At 36.0% G+C, this 25,700-nt stretch overlaps 1 protein-coding gene and 1 long non-coding RNA gene across 4 annotated transcripts in view; one reads left to right on the forward strand and one right to left on the reverse strand.

The window, feature by feature from the left end:
* Positions 1-662: 662 nt before the first annotated feature.
* GATA6 (GATA binding protein 6) lies at positions 663-20,351 on the reverse strand. 3 transcript variants are annotated; one of them, XM_072152085.1, is made up of 7 exons: positions 20,194-20,351; positions 18,434-19,358; positions 12,198-12,364; positions 8,079-8,204; positions 7,521-7,614; positions 6,505-6,614; positions 663-2,863 (listed from the first exon to the last, which is right to left on the reverse strand). In XM_072152085.1, the coding sequence occupies exons 2-7, from the start codon at positions 19,311-19,313 to the stop codon at positions 2,693-2,695; spliced, it is 1,548 nt and encodes a 515-aa protein (XP_072008186.1). In that variant the 5' UTR covers positions 19,314-19,358; positions 20,194-20,351; the 3' UTR covers positions 663-2,692. The 3 variants fall into 3 exon arrangements, with proteins under 3 accessions (XP_072008186.1, XP_072008187.1, XP_072008185.1); XM_072152086.1 differs by lacking the exon at positions 20,194-20,351 and adding an exon at positions 19,871-20,155; XM_072152084.1 differs by lacking the exon at positions 20,194-20,351 and adding an exon at positions 19,675-19,775.
* Positions 20,352-20,381: 30 nt separating this feature from the next.
* LOC140132824 (uncharacterized) overlaps positions 20,382-25,700 on the forward strand; it is a 46,933-nt gene continuing 41,614 nt past the window's right edge. Inside the window, exon 1 of the long non-coding RNA XR_011855721.1 lies at positions 20,382-20,905. This is a non-coding gene — a long non-coding RNA (uncharacterized lncRNA). The remainder of the gene's footprint in view (positions 20,906-25,700) is intronic.

Here is a 25,700-nt window from a genome sequence, read left to right on the forward strand (position 1 = left end):
GGAATGGAATAAGGTAAGAATTTTATTTTTTATTTTGCTTAAATATATGGGGCCCTGTTTCTAAGTGGGGGGGGGGGGCACAGGTGAAAGTTAGGAAATGACTATTTAGGGGGAAATAACCTATGGGGGACATTAATTATGGCTACTGGTAAGGGGGGACATTAATTATGGATGGCTACTGGTGAGGGGGGACATAGATTACGGCTACTGGTGGATGGTGTTCAATGTTTTTATGCATAGCGAGGGGGCCCTGTTGGGAATTTTGCCCTGGGGCCCAGAGGACTCTTGTTACACCACTGGTGGCACCCACACTTCATAAATAAGGTGCAGCGGGGGGGGGGGGGAGGGGGATTCAGCCAGTTTTCCATTTGAAAGGCGATAATGAATAAACACCCCCCCCCCCCATTGAACCTTAAAAGTTTAGCCAGTTATTAAATTATTAATCCCTTGAATTTAGCAAATCCACATTTTGGTAAAATGGTGGCTAAAAAAAATACCAGCACATGTGATTACATAATAATATAACAGATAAGAGATTTCCTGGTTTTCTAAGAAATAATAACATGATAGGTTGGTTTGTGCAAAAGGTTTCTCCAGCTGTGTAAGCATTTGTTGCATGACTGTAGCACAGTTCAAGGATTTCAGAAAAGCAAACTCAATGATAAAAACAATAGGCTTTTTTAATTATTTTTAAAGCTCTATTATGGCAACGTTTCAAACAACATCCCATAAAAAAGGCAAAAAATAACATAAAACCAACTTAGCAATGTGCCAGTCACACAAGTGTAGTTCTTTATCTATGTACATATTTAACACATAAACATTTTCAAATTTTAACATGTGTTGCCCTTTGCACACATTTTACAGCAAATAGGTAGTGGGGTTATTTGCATTTTCCATAACGTTCAATAATAAAGACCATTTTCCTGAGAATATTTGTTCTTGAAAGAAAATTAGAATTAGAAAAAAAAAATAAACGCAAAATGTTCATTGAAATCTTGTTGAGGAAGGTAGGGGGGAGGGGTGGAGAGCGCCTGTCAAGACTTGGGAAAGTAAAAAAAAATGCCAGCTTTACACTATTATTAAATTATTAAAGTACCATTAAGTTAAAATGTATACATTCCATACAAAAAGTTGTTAAATCTTGTGTAAATGATTTAACACTGATTGCTGCAATGACAATTGCACTTCACTTCTCTTTGGAAGAAATATTATAATTTGCTACCCTGTATACGCAAAAAGGCTGGCAAGTCCTCAAACCGATAAACCCTCCACCCAAATGTTGGATATGGTAACTGGTTGATGAAAGATATCTAGTTCTTCATGCTGATTTGACTTAGGTTTGGTTCTTACTCATTTTTTGGGAGATCTGTTCTTCTTTCTTGTTTTGAAATCATAAATGGGATTAGACCCAAGACGATGGAATACAATGAACCTTTTAAATGGTTTCTACCATGTATTCTCTATGAAGCCATTCTCATGTAGGGAAACAGGACCTCACAAGTCATAGGTAAGATAGATATGAGATGTCTAGTGTTGTGATACTGTCACACTAAAAGATACTTAACTTAAAGACACTTAAAGAAATGGTATACTTAAAGGCTGCTCCCACAACTTTGACTTTACAGATAAACGGGGCTTCAAACATGGATTTTTCTAAGAAAAGGAAAGCAATTTATAGCAAAGGAACCATACATAGGCCACATGAATGGTGACAATTGGGTGCAGATGTTGGGAGATGTTGAGTGGCCTTGCTCTTATAATAAGAGAACACTTGGTGGTGTACTTGAAACTATGTTCTTAATTACATTGGTAGTTGTAGTTGTACATGGTACTTATTTCGTCTCTTACAATTGTTATATTTCACACTTCCTGAAATTTTCTAAATGGAAATCGAACACCATATCTTCCCATAAAAACTCTTTGTCAACTCTGAACAAATGAATTAATTTGTGATTGTGCTTAAAATTTTTATCTCTTTGTATGTAATGGTCAACCTAACAACCAGGAGGATATGCTGCTATTTACCCCTTAGACTATTAGACAAAATCTAATAACCACCCTAGGTTAGCAAGTGATGCATCTCAATCATGCCTTCAATACATATCTGCTTTCAACAATATGCAAATGAGTTGCCAAAGTCAAGTAAGTATGAATAATTCTGCTACAATGGAAGTTTTTATACCATAAAAAGATTCAGTAATCCATCAGGCTCGTATTGCACTGAATGTCAAGTGATGGACTTCTGCTGAATGGAGTAAGGATAGGAGTGACAGTAAATCTTCTTGAGATGATTACAAAAGTTAAAGTTGCAGATTTAGCCAGTAAAGGAAGATCAGGCAATTCACCACCTGGAAGGCTGGGAAATATAATGGGGTCAAGTGTCTTTTCACAAGGCAGCATTTCTCGATGTGTGATGGACTATCAAGACCTTCTTCTGAAGAGCAGGATTTGCATCCACCGAGGATAGGAAGTTCAGTGGCTTCTTAAAACACTATCATGAAAGATATGTATCCATTGGTCTTATTCCTTTTGCATAGATGATCAACAATGTTCTCCACAAATCTGCTCATGAACCAAGGCACTAAGGATCAGAAAATGTTCTTCATGGACGTATGAAGATCAGAAGTCTGCATACTTGGTTTAACAAGTATAAGGAGGAGGCTTACTGCCAATACCATTCCAACAGTTATCAAGCCAAAGCCAAAGCACACCAAGAATCTTGCCTCACGGAACCACCAACTTCAGAGGACGATCCCAAGCTGACAGATGAGTACAGCCCATCTTGCCCGCTGTATTTTAGTGCATTGTTATCTGGGCTGGTGCTCCCACTTTGTTGGGAAGACATCATCATTGATCCAACCTTCAGAAACAAGAGGAAACATTAAAATTAATAAAACAGCACATTTATGACATGAACCCATTTATAAATGCTGACAATCTAAATCTTTGCTTTTCTAGCATAGACATCCTGGTTTTCCATTCAGCAGAGGTATGCATAAGGCATCATGCACACAACCATTTATTTCAGTGTGAGCTTGCAGTCTTTATCTGGCTGATTTATTGCCTTGTTGGGTTGGGTGGGCTTGGTCACACTGCAATGCATGCACCGCTCCAAGGCCTAACTGACTGCCTGCACTGCAAATTATAGTGCAGGTCCTATTCCTGCCAAAAATTCCAGGTTCTATAATATCATTGTTTTTTGTTTTTTTTGTTTTTTAATTCACTGACCCAACCAAACACTAACTTAAACAAAGTTGGACGTGGGTTCCTTGGGCACAACACCTATCATGCCCTATGGACTGTGGCAGCTTGGTCTACTACATTGCAGTCTAGAATATGACCAATGATCTATATTTTTTTTATTTATGTTCCATAATAGTTGAAATATTGTTGCTATATGTTGCTCAACAATATCTGTTGCTTTAAGCTCAAGAGCGATATGTGTTTTTCTTCTCTGAGGAGTTCACATAGCCAGACATATCAGCCGCTCTCTACTTGGAATTCCATGTAGCTATACTTAAGTTGTCATTGTAAATTATTACATCAAGATTTGCAAGAAGGATCTAATAACAATGGAATAACAGTAATCGGCCAATAATATGGAGTCCCATACTGCCACTTATAGGTCTTTATTTTATTACGTCCATTCCACCCGTCTTCAAAGTAAAAACATTATAATGGATATCTCTAAGCTGTTTACAATTTTTTGATATAATTATTGAAATTTTCAATGAAAACATTATATGACATTGTACAGAGAGAGAAAAAAACACTAATTATTTGAAGCAAGTAAGAATCTTACTGAAAAACTACCATTTAGGTAGTACGGAAGTAAACTACACATACACACAGCTCAGGCTTTTCTTCCTAATAATTGGGCATCCCTTAATTAATCTTTATGTAGCTCTATCGTGGTAAAAAAATAACTTTTAAATTTGCTAATAAGTGCCCGGTCACACAGGCGGCCCATAGTTCTTTCGTTTCCTGATTTTCACCCACTCCCACCACTATGCCCAAGAATCGGTGATGTCACTTCAAGGGGGATATATATCATAGTTTCTTTTGCCTTTGGTGTATAATTGAGATATTTGGAAGGTCTTTGCGCCTTTTGTACTATCATGTCTTTTAAGTTGTGATACATGCTCAGCTTTGCCTGGATAGAAGGAACAAATTTTGGTTTCTTTTTGAGACTTTTTGTTGCAAATGTCTCAAATCCACATGGACACAAATCATGTGAGGGGTTTATATACAAAAGTGGACACTTCTTTAATTTTACAATTTTACAATTTTTTACTGTAGATTTGAGGCCATGTCCTGCATTTTCAAGTACTCTAATCACACCCCAGGCAGATGACGACATATGAGGCTGCAGTCACACGTGGTGTTAAGGGTGATGTCACGCGTTTCAGTTGAGTTTTGAAAGACATTACAAAAGCTGAGGAGAGGTGATTTGCTTAATTACAACACTGTGTTAACATAGTGTTTACATTGTGTTCTGTAAATGCAAATGTTAACATTAATGTAATTAGGCAAATCACCTCTCCTCAGCTGTTGTTAGGCATTTACCACATGTGACCTCCCCCTTAGAAGTAACAAATAAATGAAAAAAAATGTAAATGAAAAAATGTAGGAATTAAAAAAAAAACAAGTGTGCAAAATTTTAAACAATTAACGCATGTGAAATAATTCTAGAATTTTCAAGCATTTTTATCAGTAAGTCAAGGATGTACCATCCAGTAAAGTTGAGTCGTGCTAGCCACTGGGATCATGGATCCAGATAATTCTGCACTGTAAAGCTCTACTATACAGCTGGGACTATACCAATAGTAGTAAAGAAAGAAAAACAGGAATGACATGTGCCTGGCTCTGCCACTTAACCTTCATGAAATGAAATGCCTTTTACTTTTCTCTTCTGAAAGCAGGCGGATTGGCATCTCATCTAAGTGATTGAAATAACATAGTCATCTAAATAACTGCATTATGTTGATTGTAACAATGGAAATAATGATTTAAGGCTCCATGAAACTACATGACATTTTTGCCCTCAATACGCATTGGAGCGTCATTGTGAATAAGATTTGGGTGTGTAGATAAAATATCTGTGGTATGAAGATTACATTGCTGACACCGTTTTCTAGTGAATAGATCTAAGCCAGAGTCTTTCAGTACTGGGAACTGTTTTGCAATAAATCCATTTAGTGCCCTAAACACTAAATTCTTTCAGCATTCCTTTACTTTTACTGACCTCTGTTATAAATATGGCCATAATCCAAAGAGTTCCTATATGCATTAACATGATGACTTACAAAACAGAATTAAAATGTATAATACAATAAAATACCTTTAAGAAAATGATCACTAGCCAAAATATTCAACTTTAAAATGGAAATATTCATTTATTTCTATAATGTTTCTTTGTGAGATTTTGTAACGCCGTCGGGTAGTAGTATTATAATATTATACATTTAGTCGGGAGAATCCCAAGACGTTGCTGGTTACTAGAGATGAGCAATTCTATTTGTTGGTTCTGTTAATTCTGTACCAACCAGGCATTTTTCAGGTTCTGAAGTGAATCTGGCTAGTTAATTATGAATTTATTCCAGAGCTTTATGGGGGTATGGGTGAGAAAAAAATTGTACAAAAATTCTTAAAAAAATTGTACAAAAATTCTTAAACAAGATTGGAGTTTTATGGACTAGACTAGAGGATTGGGGGGTGTTATATTCCAATTTCCAGGACAATTGGAGCAACACCAGATTAGACTGTTTTGGTTCAGCTATAAACCAAATCTTTTCAAATCATTTATAAAGGTTCCACAACCTTGGATGATCCATTTATGTTTTATGGCAAAATACGGAAAATCTGCATCGGATCCCCAAACTATATTGTATTATTTGGAGTGCTAATCTGATTGAATGGGGAAGAGTCATCATGTGACAATCCAGTAATGTTTCCTAGCCTTTTTTCATTGGAGGAAGACCTCAAACCCTACTGTAAATGTAATGTTTATACTTCTGAGACTTCCCTAACAAAATTCCAGGGAACCCTGGTAAGAAAACTCTTGCCTCTGCGAATACCAATCTGAAAGGGAATTAATGGTCCTCTCAAACTACAGAATAAATGAATGGTCTATGTTTATCATCAATTATAACATTGAACCCAAGCATCTGAACCACTTCAAAAGAAGTGGAAGCCCCTGAATAATGATTGTGGCAAAGGTCAAAAAGTATCTAACAAAACTGTTTGTTACTGTTTAAAAATTAAGAAAAAAAAAACCTTTATTGTGTGTATGACTAGCAATTATGGTCCTTTTAGATAGGAGTTAACAAACTATAGCGGCTTCCTATTTTTATATTGGCTCAGTTATGACTTATAATTTTCTTGCATACATGCTATCAGACATTGAAAGCTAAATGTTTGTGGAGATAACTTCCCCAAGATAAGATAGTGAGAGAGATAAGACACAGAGTTGTATTCTTATGTTATCATTATGACACTTACCCCAGAGGCTGAGCTCTGATTGTTAGGAGAACCGCTCTTGACACAGTCATCAGAGTTTGTGGATGACGTTGTGGAAGTCGGAGTCATAGGGATTTGGTGGTTACCAGTACCTACAAATACCATACAGGATAATGACATTTTCAGTTAGATAGCTGAGATCACACACACGCCATACATTAGTATTAGGAAATCTTTTAGATGCTGCAGATGGTTGTGACATGGGGAAGAATTAAATCACTGACTGTGGTGCTGCAAATGTGATACCAGCAGCTACCAGGATAAGAAGGGTCATTTATGGAAAGTGCTTTTACTAAACATGAGAGACTAAGGCCAATGATTGTAATAGAAATGGAGTCACAAGAAATACAGCAAGAAATTCAGAGTTTGGAGAATCATAAGGATGTTACAGAAGTTGATTTTTGTTCAACGATAAATGTAAATTCTTGTTCATGGAAAAATAAGATATCCCCTGCAAATAAGACCTAGTGAGCAAAATTTTATATAAGACACTGTCTTATTTTCGGGGAAACAGGGTATGTATATATATATTAATATATATATATATATATATATATATATATATATATATAATTTTTTTATTTTAATTTTTTATCCATCACCAGGTTAATAGGTTAATAATTAAGTTTTTAGAATTATGTCCGACTGTGAACCAATTGTTGAATTTATTTTATTTTACTGAATTTGCTAACTCATTTATGATTTATGAGATTTTGTCAATCTGAACATTTATATGCATTAATATAAATAAGAAATATTTGTCATGTTTTGTAATAAAGGTAAATAACTCTTGAAGAAATAAATTACTATATTAGTTACTAAATGGGCCTAGAACCATATTATTTATTATCTCATATGGAATTTCTTTCATCTTTATACAAAAATACATTGAAAAAATTGCCATGTAAAGACACAAAAACTATTTTCTGATAAATGTATACATATATATATTTTTATGCAATTACCATACACATATGTATATGTAATGCATGACCTACCATTACTTGAGGAGGACTTGGACTTGTTTAGATTCTTTGGCTTTCGTTTTCTAGTTTGGATTCCTTCCTTTTTCATAGCCAGTGGTCGCGGAACCTGCAATAACAGGAATTTGAGATTATTTTTATGGACATATAAAGGAAATTTTCTACTTATAATATGGTGACACATCAGTACCAAACGCTACATTACATAACCGTGCCCTGTTTTCGTCCACACATGGACTTTTGACCTGTTAATTCACCTTTCCTATGCTCAGTTGTTTTCCAGTTTAGCTCTAAGATTATATTAAATGTTCTCTAACAGCCAAATCTTATATTCCTTAAATATTATTTTATCTTTATTTAGATAAATGAATTAATGAATGTCTAAAGATTGTTTAGCACAAACCCTGGAGAACCAAAATGAAGTCCTATATAAATAAAAGGAATCCTATATTGAAAATATTCACAAAAGGTTAAGCAAATGATGTCCTAAATCAGAGATAAATCATTTATTATCTTTAAAATAGTTTGAATGTAGAAAAAGAAAAATAAGTAGCAAGAAAGAGTGGTACATACCCCATGTAATTTCATGTACAGACCACAGGCATTGCATACAGGCTCTCCCTCTGTATTCCTGCGCCATAACGTTGTAGTCGTTGTGTGACAGTTGGCACAAGAGAGTCCGATCCTCCTTGAAGACGGCTGAATAAATTTAAAAAAAATATTTTTTTTTTTCAAACTTCTATAAATGTCAGGTATCAACAGATTAAACAGGCAATCGTTGAATGATTACATTGGTGCCAGGGTCCTAACTATTTCTCATAGATCTCATTAACAGTAGTAAAAAGATCAATGCACTGGTGCGTAATAATATATTAAGATGCGTTATCTTCACCTATAAAGTTAATGGATGTTTTCGAATACCAGAGATAAGGGTCGGTATAAATGTAATAAATGCATTGTAAAAAAAAGAAAAAAGAAAAAAAAGTCTCTTGTAATAAGAGAAGGCAAGAAAGTTGCCACTAAGTTGTGCTCACTGGAAATGAAAGGGTTGAAACCGTTTAACAGTAACACAGCTCCTTGACCTCATTAATTAATGATTTAACTCATTATTTTCCTGTTTGCCCAACTTAAAGGGAACATTGGTGGTCAGGTCCTTTTTTAATGTACAGGATTTTTTTGAAGGCCCCGATTCACATTAGATACATATTAGCTGAACGTGCGTCTATCTCTCGCGACACCTTCACACATACTCAGAAAAGGGTAATCACCTAGCAACAGCCTATTCCCCATAACAGAAGAATTGGGCTTTAAATTCCATTTTGCCCATTGATCCTCAGGGCAGTCCCCTACAAATTTGATGGCGACCTGACAAAATTGGCAGATTTGGTTTCTTGCGATGCAATGTATTAGTCAAATAAGGGAACATCTATTTAAAGAAAAGTCTAAAACATGTTAACCCTTAATTTTGGGGCCCAGCAAAGTAAAAAGTCCCCTTTGTAAGAAGCCTGTTGAGATGTAATCGTGTCAGAAAAGATCCATAAGGCAGCAGAGGTCTTGTTTGCTCCTAGTACACTACTATACGACGTGCGTTACACATTAATAACTACGCTGTATTTCACAAAAAGTAGACAGCTTGTTTTGAAGCAAGGAATAATAAATGCCATATGGACAATGCACGATCCCTTCTTAATCTGTTCTCAAACTACAAGTGAACTTTTGGCAGCAAGGCCTGTGTTACAAATAAGCCCTTTATGACTCTATATCCCGCACTTTGAAGCCAAGGTACAGCAGTCTCATATTAAAAGCAGCCATATAACAAAACTAAACACAGCTTTATTAGTACCTGAGTGTACAATGGACAATGAGTCTCTTACACATACAAAAGCAAATGGCTATAATAATGATGTCAAAGATACAAAGGGGCATATGAAAAAGAAATCAGGGTAAATACAGGAAATAACATGACGAAATTATCATTATATCATTATATATGCACTTGTATTACGATCAACTGCTTAAAGGATGTGTGTGACTAATTGTTGACAAGATGTTTTAATTTTTTATTTTCGGATTGAAGAGTTATTCTTTTCCGACCATGATTATTGGGGGCTGCTATCAGGTCTTGTAACAGCATTTAGTGATATGCTTTACAGCAGCCTCATGGCCTCAGGCAGTAATGGTCTAGAGCCAACTCACTGAGATCTATGGAGAGTATTCTAGGCATATACTGTGCAGATAGAAGCTGTAAATAAGCTGTCATGTCATCATGGAAAATGTCTTTCCCTATTAATTATTAATAGTGACAATGACAACATTTTAAAAAATTCCTAAAAATATGATTAACACAAAAAACTATTTAACAACTAGGTAACTGTGGAGTATAAAACAGTTGTGACAACATACACATCTTAGTTAGCATCAACATGTCCAATTAATGGATCATATGTTGCTCTTGGACTAAGGATAGGCCATTAAATATTGTTTGGTGTTGTCAGGACTGGGGCTTAGAGTAGGCCATCAATAGCATATTTTGCATATATTTTATAATATAGCATCAAGTGGCTCCTATTTCAATGAGACAATTTTTCCATATTTAAGGATCCCACAATCTAAATCTAAAAATGATATTTAGCTGGAAAATAAACAAACATGGGAAGAACATAATGGACTGTGAACGCAGGACCCCAACACTGCAAGCAAACAGTGAAAACCACAGGGCCATCCCTATTATACTGGCCTCAGGTGGCAGGTGCAGACCTCAATGCCCATCCCAAGGGTGGAAACATTATTAAAATGATATATTCTAGGCCTTACTGGAATAGAGTTTATCATTTCTCAACTCATGGTTTGTGTGGCTCACTGTAAATGTCTGCATAAATTCATATTTATATATGAATATGTATATTCATATATATCAGGGCCTAATGCCCTGTTCACATCTGTGTTAGGGTAAATTAATATAACTTCTTATACAGGTGGCCCTCTAGTTAAGAACACCCGACTTACAGACGACCCCTAGTTACAAACGGACCTCTGCTAATTGGTAATAATTAATAATTATAGGTAATAATTTAGTGCTACAGCTATAACAGTCATTAAAGGTGTCTGTAATTAAGCATTATTGTTAATCCTGGTTCTTATAACAATCCAACATTTTTAAAATCCAATTGTCACAGAGACGAATTATGGTTACAATTATGAAATATACAGTTCTGACTTATGTACAAATTCAACTTAAGAACAAACCTACAGACCCTATCTTGTACGTAACCCGGGGACTGCCTGTATGTGATTGGAAGAAAAGTTCAGTACTAATTCCAATCTAACTGGTCTCAAAAAAAGTCACGGTCCACTGACTGCCCATAGATTCTGTGTTATGATATAAACCTGCTTCTCTAATGTGACCGGTTTCCAAAATTGTCCTTTTGGCATATGTTTGGTTGGAATATATCAGGATCATAAACTGTATTTAAAGCCACAGCTGACAAACCTTTTCAATACAAGTAAACTTTTTCTTTTTTTGGTAATCAACGACAGACACGTGTGACGAGTAGACATAAAACTGCATATGTCATTAAAACTCTCCTGCTATGGGCAATCTCCAAATGCAGTGAGAACAAAACCTAAGCTAGCGATGTCTATGATCTCAGATAAGCGCAGACTACCAGAATTCCATATTTCAATAAGTATAAACCCAGCTCTTCATAACAGCTGGCACAATACAGTATTGATGCCTTAACACAATTACAAAAGTACAAACCTCTGTACAATAGTGACCGATCCAACTGGGCCTAAAAAGTGCTTTACATGGTATCAAAATAGCAAACATCAATATCACTAAATAAGTCTAAGTTCACACTACTGTTCAAAGCTCCACTCCTTACCTCAGTTAAGTAAAGAATAGAGGTTTAATGTATCAATTAAAAATCCCATTGACACCAATATTTATTGTATATCATCTGTTATAGTCGGTTAGGCAGGGACCTGTAATGCATGTATTTTTCTATGACAAATATGACGGTGGCTGCAGTACTTTTTCCCAATTAGAAAAAAACGCATGGATAACAGATGACCGACTAACTTATCATAATGGATAAAATTAACATGTATGTCAATGGGATTATTAATTGATACATTAAACCTACATTTTTTTACTTTTTTTAACAGTGGTAAGGAACAAAAGTTTGTACTTGATTTCACACTACCCTTTAAGACTCTGCTCCTTACCTTCATTAACAAAAAAAAGTAAAGAAGTAAAGAACAAAGGTTTAACAGAGGTTTAACTTAACAGTTAAAAATCCCATTGACATACATGTAAATTTGATATCATCTGTCATGGTCAGTTTGGCAGGTATCTGTTATCCATGTGGTTTTTTCTAATGTACTGCAAGTACTCATATGGAGGTATGGAACTAAGGTTTAAAACAGAAGTGTGAACTTAGCCTACAACTGTTGTAAAGTGTGTGCAGCAATATATGAGCATAAGCAATATAGCATCTCCAGGCATAGTACAGGCAGGATAAAGGATATAGATATTGCAACAATACATTGATAATAATAATAGTAGTAGATATGAAAATCAGGTGGTTGACATGTATGACAGTAGAGCCTCTCTTCATAGTATATGGGAAGTGAGAGAGGAGATACAGTTACACATTAATATAAGCTGATGATGTACATGTGATGACTTACCACTCTCTTCTGCGGTTTGATGAGGGGTCGGCTCAGGCCGTTCATCTTGCTGTACAGGCCGCAGGCATTACACAGGTAGTGGCCGGTACCGTCCCGTCTCCACAGAGGAGTCTGCACTGAGCCACAGTTCACACACTCCCGGCTCTCCGGCAGCTCGTCCAGCACATCTGCGGGGAGAAGAACTGTCAGTATATACAGCACTGCATACAGACATCTGTATACACAGCACTTCACCTGGTGGACATACAGACGTCCGTATACACAGCACCGCACCTACACATCGCTGCATATAGCTATCCATACAGACGTCCGCATACACAGCACCGCACCTGGGGGACATACAGACGTCCGTATACACAGCACCGCACTTAAACAGCGCTGCATATAGCTCTACATACAGACGTCCGTATACCCACAGCACCTCAACAGTGCTGCATACAGTTATACAAACAGCTATTATTATACACAGGACCGCACTTTAACAGCGCTGTATATATCTATCCTTACAGACGTCCGTATATACAGCTTGGCACTTTCACATCGCTGCATATAGCTATCCATACAGACATCCGTATACACAGCACCGCACCTAAACAGTGCTGCATACAGCCGTTATTATACACAGCACCGCTCCTGCCTACACATATAGACAGCCATATACACAGCACAGCACCTACACATCGCTGCATATAGACAGCCGTATAGACAGCACAGCACCTACACCTGTTTACAGCTATCCGTATATTTATACTGCAAAGAAAATGTCATCAGAAAGAAACAAATAGAACTCGCCCTACAAAGCACAGCATTCCCTGTCAAACACAACCAATAACGGATCAGGAATCAATTATTACTTTTCTACATTTTCTATTTCCCTCTCTCTATGATTATGTACGGAAAAAAACAAATATAGAATATTTCAAAACCTAATTTTAAGCGGAATCTTTAGAAAAAAAATTGCATGAATGTTTGAAAAAGTCATCTTCCATATTTAGGAAAAAAAAAAGATAAATCTTTTGATCTATTATACACCTCTCATCTATCTATTATTTATCTATTGTTTATCTACCTATTGTCATCTGTGTTTATATGTATAACATATGTAAGGACATGCTATTTTTAATAATTCCTTTTTATTTTTTTGTTTTGTTATTTTGTTATTTTTTACTTTTGGTCGTTCTTTCCTTCTCTCTTTATTTAAACAAAGTAATCTCCTAACTCTTCTCTTTTTTACAATATAAAATAAGTCAGTATTTGTATGTACCTGTAGAGCTGATACAATTATTATTATTATTATTATTATTATTATTATTATTATTATTATTATTATTATTATTATTATTATTATTATCTCCTACATTACATTATACAGCACGGCATTTTTCTGTTGTTTCTTTTACCTTGTGCTGTTTATTACATTAAAAGAATAAATTCGGAAACAATAGTAAAAGTGTTACTAAAACCAAGATGGATAGATGATGATAGATAGACAGAAGAGATAGGCCAATGATAAAAAAAGATAGATAATAGATGAATAGAAAGCTAAAACAACGACAGATAATAGATCGATCCCTTTTAGAAGAGAGCGGCTATTTGTTGTTTTTCATGTTGTGTTGGCTCGTATGATTATAATCATTTATTATATTCTGGAATTTTTTTTTTAATATACTTTTCATTTACCTTTATTTAGTTTAACTTTTGCAACCTATAACATTAGAGACCCTTCAAGGACATTGGCGTTTACCAGCACTGTGTCAGAGCCTGGATGCTTCCCTGCTGGATTGCACAATGTAGAGCAATGACTAATATTGTATAAGGGTTAAACCTGCCGATCTACAAGAAGATGACCTTTCGAGCAGTAAAAAAAGAGTAAATGAAACATTAACCCAAAATATGACTTCACTATATCCTCCTAGTCTAATCTGCAGATTGCAAAACAATTCTTATAGCTTCATTTTCCGAATATCTATTTTTCTAATTATATAAAACAAAAGTATTCTAAGGATTAAAATGGTTGATGATATTGATAATTTTCATAATACTTATGAATGGCTTCTTTAAATATATATCTCTGATTATTAATTATCTGTTTATCTCTATCTGTTATCTATCAATCTGAATATATGTGTAAATAGATGACACATAGGACGATAGAAAGATATTTAGATAGATAGATATTTAGATAGATAGATATGAAAATAGTAATTTAGAGTGATATATGTTATATAAAAAAGTAACTATATTTTCTATGCATTAACTAATGTATTAGAAGCCAGTGGATAAAATCCTAATATCAGATAATATATTGTGCTAATGAACTAAATCATGACTGTATATATGTAGGGGACAACTAGATTGAACTAGTAAGCTACAGGTGGGTCATGTAAAATAATATTATCTGAACTGAATGGAATAAATGATTTTCTGTGATCTCAGTCCCTAATCTGTAGCTAGAGGAAAATATTTTGTAGTAGATTGTCTGCTCCCTTGATCCTGCCTGACTGTAAGAGGAATCTCTGAGGAATTTTATGATAAACAGACTGTCAGTGTGCAGCACATGAATAAATCTCTGGAAGTGGCACTATACTCTGCAGGGTGATCACTGAGCTGGGAGGAAGTTGTGATGGGGGAATCATTCCTGATATATCCTTTCATTGTGCACTCTCTCTCTGTGAACTCTTTATATACTTGCTTAAATGTGCACATTAGAGTATTTAGAAGCTACCAGTAGGTGGAGACCTCTAGTACTGGGCATAGTTTATGTTTCTATGGTGCTGTATAAAAACACTTTGATCTTTTCCATTAACATTAACATTTACATTCGCTTAGGCCACAAAGAATATTATTTTGCTTTGAAATTAATGTTACAAAATCTATGATGTTCAATGGAACAAACGTTCAGACAGGAGATCATTTTCACCTATCCAATCCCTGTGCCGGACAGGTCTGACTGGTGTCATGGATATTTCATATTTTCTTAATCAGTGTATTTCAACTGTTACATTTAGTAAAAATTTTGGTTGTATATGTACATTTTTTTTTATAGATTACACGCCCATATTTATATAATATTTATATAAATCACTGTTTTGCTTAATGTTTGCCATTTGTCTTGCTCTTATATAATGTATAAAATAATTAAAAAGAACATGTAACTTTCCTGCTCACTTTTTTTCCTTGTTAACAATACATGTTATGTGCTATGTATGGATATTAAGGTATGATTAACTGAAGCTCTACAGGTGTCCCATTCATATAAAATGGGTCTTGTAGACATCTTTGTGCTTGCTGTAAACTTGCTTGTGTTCACACTAGCATTGGTATCAGCCTCTCTGCCATGAGAAGTTGCTATGGGATCCCTCTATAAAGGCTTCATAAGGTGTTGTGACATTTAACAGTTTTGTCTCGTAAAATTAGAGATATATAGCTCCCAATGTCATCATTACAACAGCTGAGGCTGAATGTCTTTTACTAAACCGGAAAATGTGACACAGATTGAAAAAATGTTATATTAAAAAGATATTTTGTAACCAATATTGAAAACTATTCCTATTGAAAACTATTTTGTAGTCCAAGGCCTACAAAACAGCTGCTTCTTAAAGCATTTTTTTCTGGGGATATATTCTGGGTATCTTTTTAGACATAATTGACAATATTTTGAAAATATTAAAAAAACAAAAACACTAGGAAAACAATATTATGATAAAACATGGAGGGTTGTAGAGTTTGACACAATGAAAAAATGCTGTTCAAAAAGTGTTCACTAATGTTAGAACCTTCATTTATTACCTCTGTTAAAAACAAAACTAAAAAAAACCCAAGCATTTAACGTAAAAAAATTCCATTGACAGTCATCTGTTATTCATGCGTTTTATTGAAACTGAGAAAAAGTACTGTAGTCACCTTCATTTTTTCTGTCAGCAAAACGCATGGATAATACCTACCTAGCTGAACATTACGGATGAAATAAAATTTGCATTGATGTTGATGGAATTTTTAATTGATACATTAAACCGCTGTTTTTCTAATTTTTTTTAATGGACGGATTGAATAGTAGAGTGAACTTAGCCTTACACCCATTAAAGATGCCACATGTTGTTCTGTGAGTTGTTGTTCTGCGAGTTGTAGCAGTATCAGGTGTTGTGCCATACTGAAACATAACTTTGCAAAGGCCGGATCAAAAGCTGGTACATACTGCATATTCTGATCCAGCTATATTGTCCCTATGGGTGCCATAAGGTCATCAGTTGGGTCCCGCTATGGCATAAGACTGCTGGACGGACTAAACTGATTTATGTGAACATGCCCAAAGGGTTGTGACAAATTAGGCATAAAATCAGATAATTACCAACGGGTTTATGAATTTAGGAAATATTCTGTACCATATGAAGTGATGTTAGGGAACCTTAATAGTTGTAGTAAAACATTGTGGATTATAATAGACTCACATGGCTGGAATCTGCTGCAGAAATTTTACATAAAAAATCTATAATATCCACTTTTATATTTCCCATTTCTCAATAAATCACTTATTTCTGTGGATCAAAAATGGCTACAAAATCTGCACCAAAGTAATTTCAGTCTAAGCCTCCCTAAAACGCAAACGCTTTTCACCGAACATGTGTTTGAGGCCCATGTGTCATCCGCAGGTGCTTATAGTCTATAGAAGAATACTACACAGGCCGCAAACACGGACAGGAATAGCACCTGATCTATAATTTTCCAGCTCGGGCAGGCGGTACACACTGGGCCATAGAAATGTTCATGTAGCCTAAGTTGTATGTTTGCTAAACAAATTATTCCATCAACATCACCATAAAACATATAGCTCAGAAGGTAATGGCGGATTGGAAGATAAGCCGCCATGAGACACAAATGAAATCCAACATCCATCCATCTAATTTTTACATCTATGTTCCTTTTATAGTTTTCTAAAAAATGTGTATATATATTCATTACAATGGAACTGTATTTCAGAAAGACTAAAAAGATGAATTGCATATTTATACACACCAATAAAGATTGATATAGGTCTGATTAGACAGAAGTTGGTCAGATATCTGTTTGAGTTAAAGAACCATTGTATCCTTAACTTGTCACAGACATTGTGGAAATCCGGAATATTTCAGATTCAGAATAACAGGGATTATGGATGCTTGGCAGACCACTGGCGGAGAGAAAATTATTTTAACTTTTCTAGGTTTGTCTTGGATATAAGTGGTGTCCCCTATAACAGGGAGAGTGGGCTTTGGCCTACTTAATTGAATAACTATGTCGCCTTTAGGCAAATTGATGCTGAAAATAAAATCAAGGGAATGTTGTAACTGTATTGAATTTTGTTATTTCTTTATTACTTTGAAATAAATTAGAGAATTATAATGCACTAACACAATGTTCCCAGTTATTTGCCATGGTCTGTCAGGCAGTGACAGCTGGGACTATGAGTGCACTCAGGCATATGACACATGGCACCCTGGAGAAGTGGTATCACTAGGTGGTGATGCAAGTCTCCATTCCTTCTGTTATTCTATGGGATCCCCTACTAGAGTGGTTTTATCAATCTGATAAGACAGCATGACATGATAACAGAGCAGATGAAGAATGCCCTGTCACTGAAAGTTTACATTGCTTCTGGATCCTCTCAAGTTTCAGCTTTGGTCACATATCCGGGTTCTAGTTGTAGTATCTTAAAATTATTTCAACCATATGATCCCAGGGCTGTGAATGACCTACAAGAATCTACCTATTTAGTATCTATTTTGTCAGTGTATTGCACTGGAAGAATGTTACTTCCTTACAGATTATAAATATTAGCTATCTTTGGGTATGTTGTCCAGAAAAGTGAAAACTTCAGACTTCAGTGTCGAAACCTCTGCGAGCACTGAATCACTGGCTAATATTATATATGTGCAGGTAATGATTCACCATTGGAGATCTTTCACAATATTATCTAAAAAAAAGTAGATCTACCAAGTTCACTTTCACGGTTATATCTTTGTATCCTCCTCTTTTTATAGTTATGACATTGGCCAATTTCCTATGACCATTGTACAGTACAAATCTGCAACATTTTGTAACATCCACCTGGTTTAACTGTTAACATAAAACACATTAACAGACTATTTTTTTTTAAATAAACTTAGACAACTTAACAATGGACATCCTCATTTTATTATGTTAGGACCATAAAAGCATAATATTTCGCTACATATGATATGTCATTGGAATGGTCTTACCTCCAGGATGTCCTCTCATTGCGATAGGTGTTGATCTCCCCTGAAGGCTATGGAGCATGGTGTTGTCAATAGCTCCTGTAGGCCAGGCAGACGTCAGAGGTGGTGTCATGTAGGATGTGTAGGGATTAGGATAAGATCCATTGAGCGATCTCTGAAGAGATGTGTATTGATCTCTGCCATTTACATTGAGGGCACTGTTGTAGCCAGAGTCCCTGTTGCCTCCATTGGCCATAGGAGGGCTAGGAGAGTAATGGTATCTGCTGGATGTGTGTGGACTGTTGCTGCTGTATAAGGAGGTCTCTGAGGCTTGGGACCACACTGAGTGACTGTTCACAGGGTGGGAGGCCTGGGAGGGTCCACTCCCTTGGATATAGGAGATGCTTGTAAGCATGGGTCCAACTCTGGTGGTGGGCACATAGACCGGAGAGCTGGCAGCGGAGTGCATAAAACCTCCAGGAGATCCATCATAGCTGACCGGTCCCTGGGCCGCAGTGATGGCCAAGGTTTGGTACATATCCCCTTGTGGTTCAGACAGAGAACTAAACCTGGAATCTCTGCTGGGTAGGATCAGTTTGTTGATGTGATCTAAATCCCTAAAAAGTATAATATCTTCCGGATTGGGCAGGCTGGAAAGATGAGCGACACCAAAGTGGTGGGCAGAAGTGGGAGCCCTGGTCTCTTGCAAAGAATGGCTCCTGTCCGTATCCTGGTGCTGGTGGTGGTGGTGGTGTTGGGCTTTGGTGGAGTTCTGTTCTCCTCCTTGAGAGCTGGAAGATGGAGATGAAGACGAACTGTCAGTTCCTTTTATTTTGACGGGGTAGAAAGAGCTCCCCGCATTGAGTCTCTTGACATCGGACCAGGTGTCCTCAGGAAGGTCCATCCAGGTCGGAAGCTGGAATGAAATGGGAACTTGGAACCTGGATTCCTTTAAGCACAGCCCATAAAAAGGATATCGAGAAAGGGAGAGAAAGAAGAACAAGGTTAGAGAACAAGCCAAATAGACAATTAAACCCCTTTAATTCGATTAATTAGGCTGCTTTCAGACAAAGGGAACATAGTCCTATGCAAAAGAGGGTCACATAATAGGATCAGAGTCATTAACAATCCCACTACACAATGATGAACTTCTAGGAGTGAAAGGATTATGATAATACGAGAAGTCCTCAGAGATATCTGCCACGATCCAGTCTAGATCCCAGCCAGGTGCCACCACACTAACTGTCTCCTATCAGAGTCTGTACCATATGTGCTCCCTGCAGATAGCTCCGATCTTCTCCCCTTGTGTAGGAGAGAGGCTAGCTGCTCAGCTTACATCCACTCACACTGACTCAGTCCTATGGGAGGAGGAAGCCAATCTTCTGGAGTAGCTCCGTGCCAGTCAGCACCATTTACTTAGGGCCTCCCAACGTTTACATTTGGTTACATGTTCCAACACACCTTAGGGATGGCAGCTCTCCACTATCAACAGTATGAGGCTCAATGAAAGTGCAGATCCCCTATATCCCCCATGCCATGTGTCCCGGCTCTGCTGTGAGATGAGGTCTCACCTGAGAGGAAGTGACAAGTGTGCAAGTCACAGGCAGCTTTATCTCACTTCTACACATAACCCCTAACCTACTACTCCTAGGCTCCACACCAACCAGCACCCAGATCACATGCACCCATATACTGAGCAGTATCCCTAACTACACTCAAGTGCAGGTCTGATCTTTAGTACCTAGTCTCAATGTACACCCTGAAAGCAATGAAAACGTGCAAACCTATTCCAGAGCTGTGTCCATGGGTGTTGTGGGTGCAGTCAGAGCTCCAGTGTGACAGAGAAGATGTGTCTGGATAGAGCAGAGAGAGTTTACAATGTGAGGAGGAGGCGCCTCTTACAGCTCTGCCTGAACACTGCAGCCACTCAGGACAGGACTTCTGCTCTCCACAGGGTGCCAGCTCCTCACATGCCACATACAGACTGACTGCTGGACATTGGATGTGTATCTTAGCCAACAAGGGGCTACACAAACACCAGCCTCTCCTCAAACACATTAATGACTAATGATCAAAGCTATTATAATAGCTTTACAGCCCACTTACTGCAGCCCTAAATATTTATATACATACAAACACATATGGCCACATAACCCAGACTAAAATATGGGGAGGAAAAATCCATGCATTATTATAAATTCATTAATATTCATTGGTAATACTGCTGATGGGGTAAAATTGAGGAACCCAAAATCATATTTATGTTGTGTGGTTTGGTTTCATTGGATAAGGGCTCCTCCCAGTGATTGTGTACAGGTAAGTCATAGGGAGGTCACCATTGTAGACTGCAGGTCCCCTGACACCTGGAGGAGCTGTTAGTTATCTCTCATGTGGACACTGATATGGTGACTGCATATAAGGTTATCATAGTAGACTTGTCATTAGCAACAACCATGTAGCAGAATAGGTCTCTTTCTACATACACATTAGTGATGGGTGAGTATGAGAATACATGATCACAGCAGGTATATACAGTAAACTGCACACTACAGAAATGTCGTCATTATTGCTTGACTGAACTCATTGTAAAACCGCAATTTTTGTAATTCATTCCTAGTTTATTATCAACGTAAATCGCATTAGATTGATTCCTATGTGATTATGCTAATGTTATTCACACTTTTGATACTTTGTATCTTTGTGTATTGTGTATTTACATTCCTGCAGCTTCGATCAAATTACTGATCTAATTATTGTAAATGTCATTACATACTGATTCCGTTTTATGTTAACATATTCTGCTTATTCATGCAAAATAAAAATAAAATGTCAAGAAAACAAACACTATAATGTCCAAATGTCCATAATAATATTCTGATATCTATAATATTAAAACACCATGTTTTAGGAAGACCCGACTGAGAGCAGAGATATGAAATCAGAAAGAATATTATTTTTATTTATAATTGCAGTAGGAAAAGCATAGATATGCGTAATATGTAATGGTTTCCTTTTCAGCCTGTACATGGATTACAATAATATTCGTTTATATGCCATTTATTTTAGTGAATATTCTTTATATACACATATGATACGAAATGTATGTTTAAAAAAATCCTAGACATTTGTGTTGTCACTACCAATCCCATAATTTCATTAAATTCCATTTAACTGTCCGTGTATTTTTTTCTACAAAAATCCACATAAAATTGGCAATTTACACACAGTCTGGAGAGAGGCAGGTAATTCACTCACATAGAGAATAATACATTGTGACACTGACTGCACAGCTGTATTGTTTAATTTGTCATTGCTTTAATCCGCCTAAATTTAGCAAAAATACAATCACTCTAGACAGCCAGCTCCGGGTTTCACTGCTTTATATAAGGGAAATGCTGAAATTAATTGTAAAATATCAACAACAATACTGATAATTATAAGAGCCATAATTATTAAAATGATAATAATAATAATGTATAGTGTGTCAGTGCTCTAAAAACCTTGATATTGAACACTTATATTGCTGTACACGCTGCATATTTAATCTGTAGTCAGTCTTTGCTTATAAATTAAATAAATCTCATCTTGGCCTTTTTAATCCCTTAGTTTTATTGTAGGATTGTATATTATATTGTTTTAACACACATCTACATACACATACAAGAATGCGTTTACTGTTACTAGGGCTGCTGTAAGATTGGGAGAAGTTCTGTATTTATGCATCCACAGGCTGCATATAAAACACTTCCCTTACTATATAACTCTACACACCATATAATATCAGGAGAAGGATGATTTGTTTTATTACTAATATCGTATTGTCGATAAATCACACACAATAGCGGTGTATAATATTTTTTCACCTTTATTATCGTTTTCACTTTTAGTAGTGGTAAATTATGTATTTCCTCATAAATAGTTTAATAATTGTACAAATCTTCCGTGATTTAATTTAGTAACAGTATTAAGAAAATCAGTTTTGTCAATATGGGTCCACGATTTCTATGGATGTAACCTTGACAGGAGCCAAATAATAATAATAATAATAATAATAATAATAATAATAATAATAATAATAATAATAATAATAATAATAATAATACGTTTTCTGAAGCCATAATAATTGCAACATTTTATTAAGGATACATTGGGTTAACCTTTTATATACATTTTGGAAACTGACAGACATTAAATGACAAGAATTAAGAATGTATGTTGTACATTTTTATTTTCTTTTAAAGGTAATATAATATAATGTAACATATATTATTGCCATTAGGATAAATACATTATGATGAAAGGAAATATTGAACAAAGTTCTCCATCATTTTTTTTTTCTTACAGTGTAATCAAAATGTAAAAGAAAAACAGTAAACAAATAATATTTGTCCTCAGCCCCATGTGTTGCACAATAGAGAAGTGAAGACTTGCATTTGGGGGAGGACAGTAAAGTAGAGCAGCAGTTGTGTCGTCTGTGTGTCTGAGTCCAGGCAGCCCATTGATAAGTCCTCTCTTCAGAGTATGACCTGGCGGTGTTATCTGCAGACCCCCTCCATCCATACATGTATAGTGAGCGCTGATTAGCTGTCTGTTTACCAGTAATTACCATATAGCACATAGAAAGACAAATGTCACCAGGTAATGTAACTGGCCTGAGCTCAGCAGGAGCCCTCCCTAATGTAATTGTCACCCTGGCGCTGGAGTCTATACCTGATCCCTACTGGTGCTGGGATTATCACCTTATCTCCAATCACAGACACCAGACCCCCCCTTACCTAGCATACATACAGGTCTGGCACCTCTCCTCTCCCTTATTACCAATCATCTGACACATGCCTCCTGCTCTCCAACACAGTATATAAATATATATATATATAAATTTCATCATGTTCTATGCAATGGATAGCTAAGCCTAATAATAATTATTTTTTAGTCATTTTTGGTAATTAAATATTTCGATATTCTGTAAGTAGAACATAATGTAAACACACACTTTGTTACATAGGGTATATGCATGAGATATAAGCAGTGTCTGTGTGAAAATATAGTCAACTATATATGTCTTATATTAAAGTAATAAAGTTTACAATGAAGGCTACCAGTGCTTGTAATACTAAGAGCAGGCATGAGGGGCTGGGGTACAAGCCATTCTCCTCCATGCTGTGTTTATATAACTTCATGTACTTTATACACTGCAGCCAGGCTGATAAGAGCTGACTCCACTCTGTGTCTCCCCCTCCTCCACACATACTACACTCACATTTTATTCTCTTTTTTTTTCTTTCCCCGTTTCCTTTATATCATCATTTTCCTCAGGGATTAGGTAACTGTTGACCTATTATTACAAGTACTTTTGATAATAAATGTATAGGTAAGAAATGACATGTGTATGTAATATGCATGACATCATATACAGAGGATCTCTGCTGTAATTCTCACAATGTAATAGTTGTGTATATATAATGTAGAGCTTGTTTCTGTGCTGTAGATAATGAAATCCTACAAGACAATGGTAGTTGGTGGTTACTATCCCAACAGTAAATGATTTCTAGTCCCTGGTTCACTGGCTGATAAGTGCCTGCTGCTATGTGATATGACATCCAATCTAATGTAGTGTGTGAGTAGAGAAGATTGTCAGGCTGGAGAAGATTAATGTCCTTCTAAATACCCCTACTACTGCTGCTACTATCACTACTACTAATATCAGGTATAGCTAAATTACAGAAATAACAATACTAATCCGTTTCTTCTGACTAGATATTATAAAATAGAAGTAGAAGTATGATAATAATAAAAACTATTATTATTAAAATTATAATGTCACTCATTTTGTTTTTTTTTTAAATTATGATTAATACTATAGTAGTACCAGTGATTATAACAATTCTAGTTTATTTTTTCTGTGATTTTATATCTAAACTGCATAATACATATTTAATTATCCAACAACATAATTGGTTTACCTTTTAAAAACAAAATAAAGATACAAAAGCTGCATTTGTCTGTTGCTTCGTAAATTTTCGAAGATGTACAACAATGTAAAACCTTACAACCTTTCCATTCTCCTGAGGTGTACTTGGCCAATGTCTTTGGGTCAGTTATGTACTATTGTAGGAAGATATAACACAGTAAAAAAAAGTAAACCATCTGGATATATGGAGCTATAGTATCATAATGATCAAATATGGATTATTTTGTATCAAAAATGCAAAAGTACATTTTTAAATACAAATATTAGTAATAATATATCTTGCTATATATTTCTAGTTACAAAACTTTGAATCAATTTTAGCTAAAAAGTGACTGACCCTGACTGACCCTTGTACTGTACAGTCCTCAAGCTGGGCTATAGTTTTATTTATACTGTTGGTCTACTGTAACCTAGCAGGCTTGTTCCAGGAAGAGAAAGCTAACCCCCACCTCTTGTGAATATATTTTTATATACCCAATGATGTATCACTTAAATACTTAGTACAATTCATTTTCCTAAGATGCCCATTTTATGTTGGAGCCGGACACAACTGATAGCCTTCTAGCATGCCACAAGCATCCATCTGGCGTCAGTTGGTATAGTGCAGCCTGATAAAAAATACGCTATTTGTTGATTTACCTTACAACTGATGCAGTTTTGAACAGAACCAATCCCTTAAGGGAGTCCAATGGGATCCACTCCGACGTCAGTTCCCCCCCAGGATGACTAAGAAACTGATGCCAAGAGCATAAATGTTAATACTACCTTAGTAAAAACAGCTGATGTATAATAAATTTGACTGGGTAAGGCAAAAAGTTGCAAAACATGGCAAAACAGATACATCTGCCCCAGAGTTATCCAGATTTGTTATGGAGAAAGTAAGTAATAACTAAAACAAATATGCAAAATGAGCTCACACAGATTTGGGGTTAGAAAATCTCATTTACCAAAATGAGTACATACATACATTTTTCAGCTGTCCGTGATTTTTTCCTTTAAAAGAGATTTATTGAACTAAACTGAAATACAGTAACAATGACATGACAGTAGTATGACAGCAACTCATTGGGGCTCATTTACAAAGGGCTTAGCGCCAGTTTTCTGTCGGACTTTGCAAGTTTTCTAGTGGAAATTGCTTGCACAGGTATTTAAGAAGTGCCTGCACCACAAATGTGTCTACGCGAGAGTGTTGTGGCGCAGCTGCTCTAGGCATCATGCAACACACATTAAGGAACGTTCCGGTGCTCAGTCGGACCGTGTAACAGATTTAACATTCAAAGTCTGTTGCACACCCTATGTTAAAGGTGCACCACAAAAAAG

Source organism: Engystomops pustulosus, chromosome 5 (genome assembly GCF_040894005.1).
Source record: "Engystomops pustulosus chromosome 5, aEngPut4.maternal, whole genome shotgun sequence".
Lineage (NCBI taxonomy): Eukaryota > Metazoa > Chordata > Amphibia > Anura > Leptodactylidae > Engystomops > Engystomops pustulosus.

What these genes read in the sequence shown, in the direction of transcription:
- GATA6 (XM_072152084.1), bottom strand. An exon ending in TGTACATGAAATTACATGGG is followed by an intron (nt 7,615 to 8,078) that starts GTATGTACCACT and finishes CTGTTATTGCAG; the next exon opens with GTTCCGCGACCACTGGCTAT. An exon ending in ATCAGAGCTCAGCCTCTGGG is followed by an intron (nt 2,864 to 6,504) that starts GTAAGTGTCATA and finishes TTGTTTCTGAAG; the next exon opens with GTTGGATCAATGATGATGTC.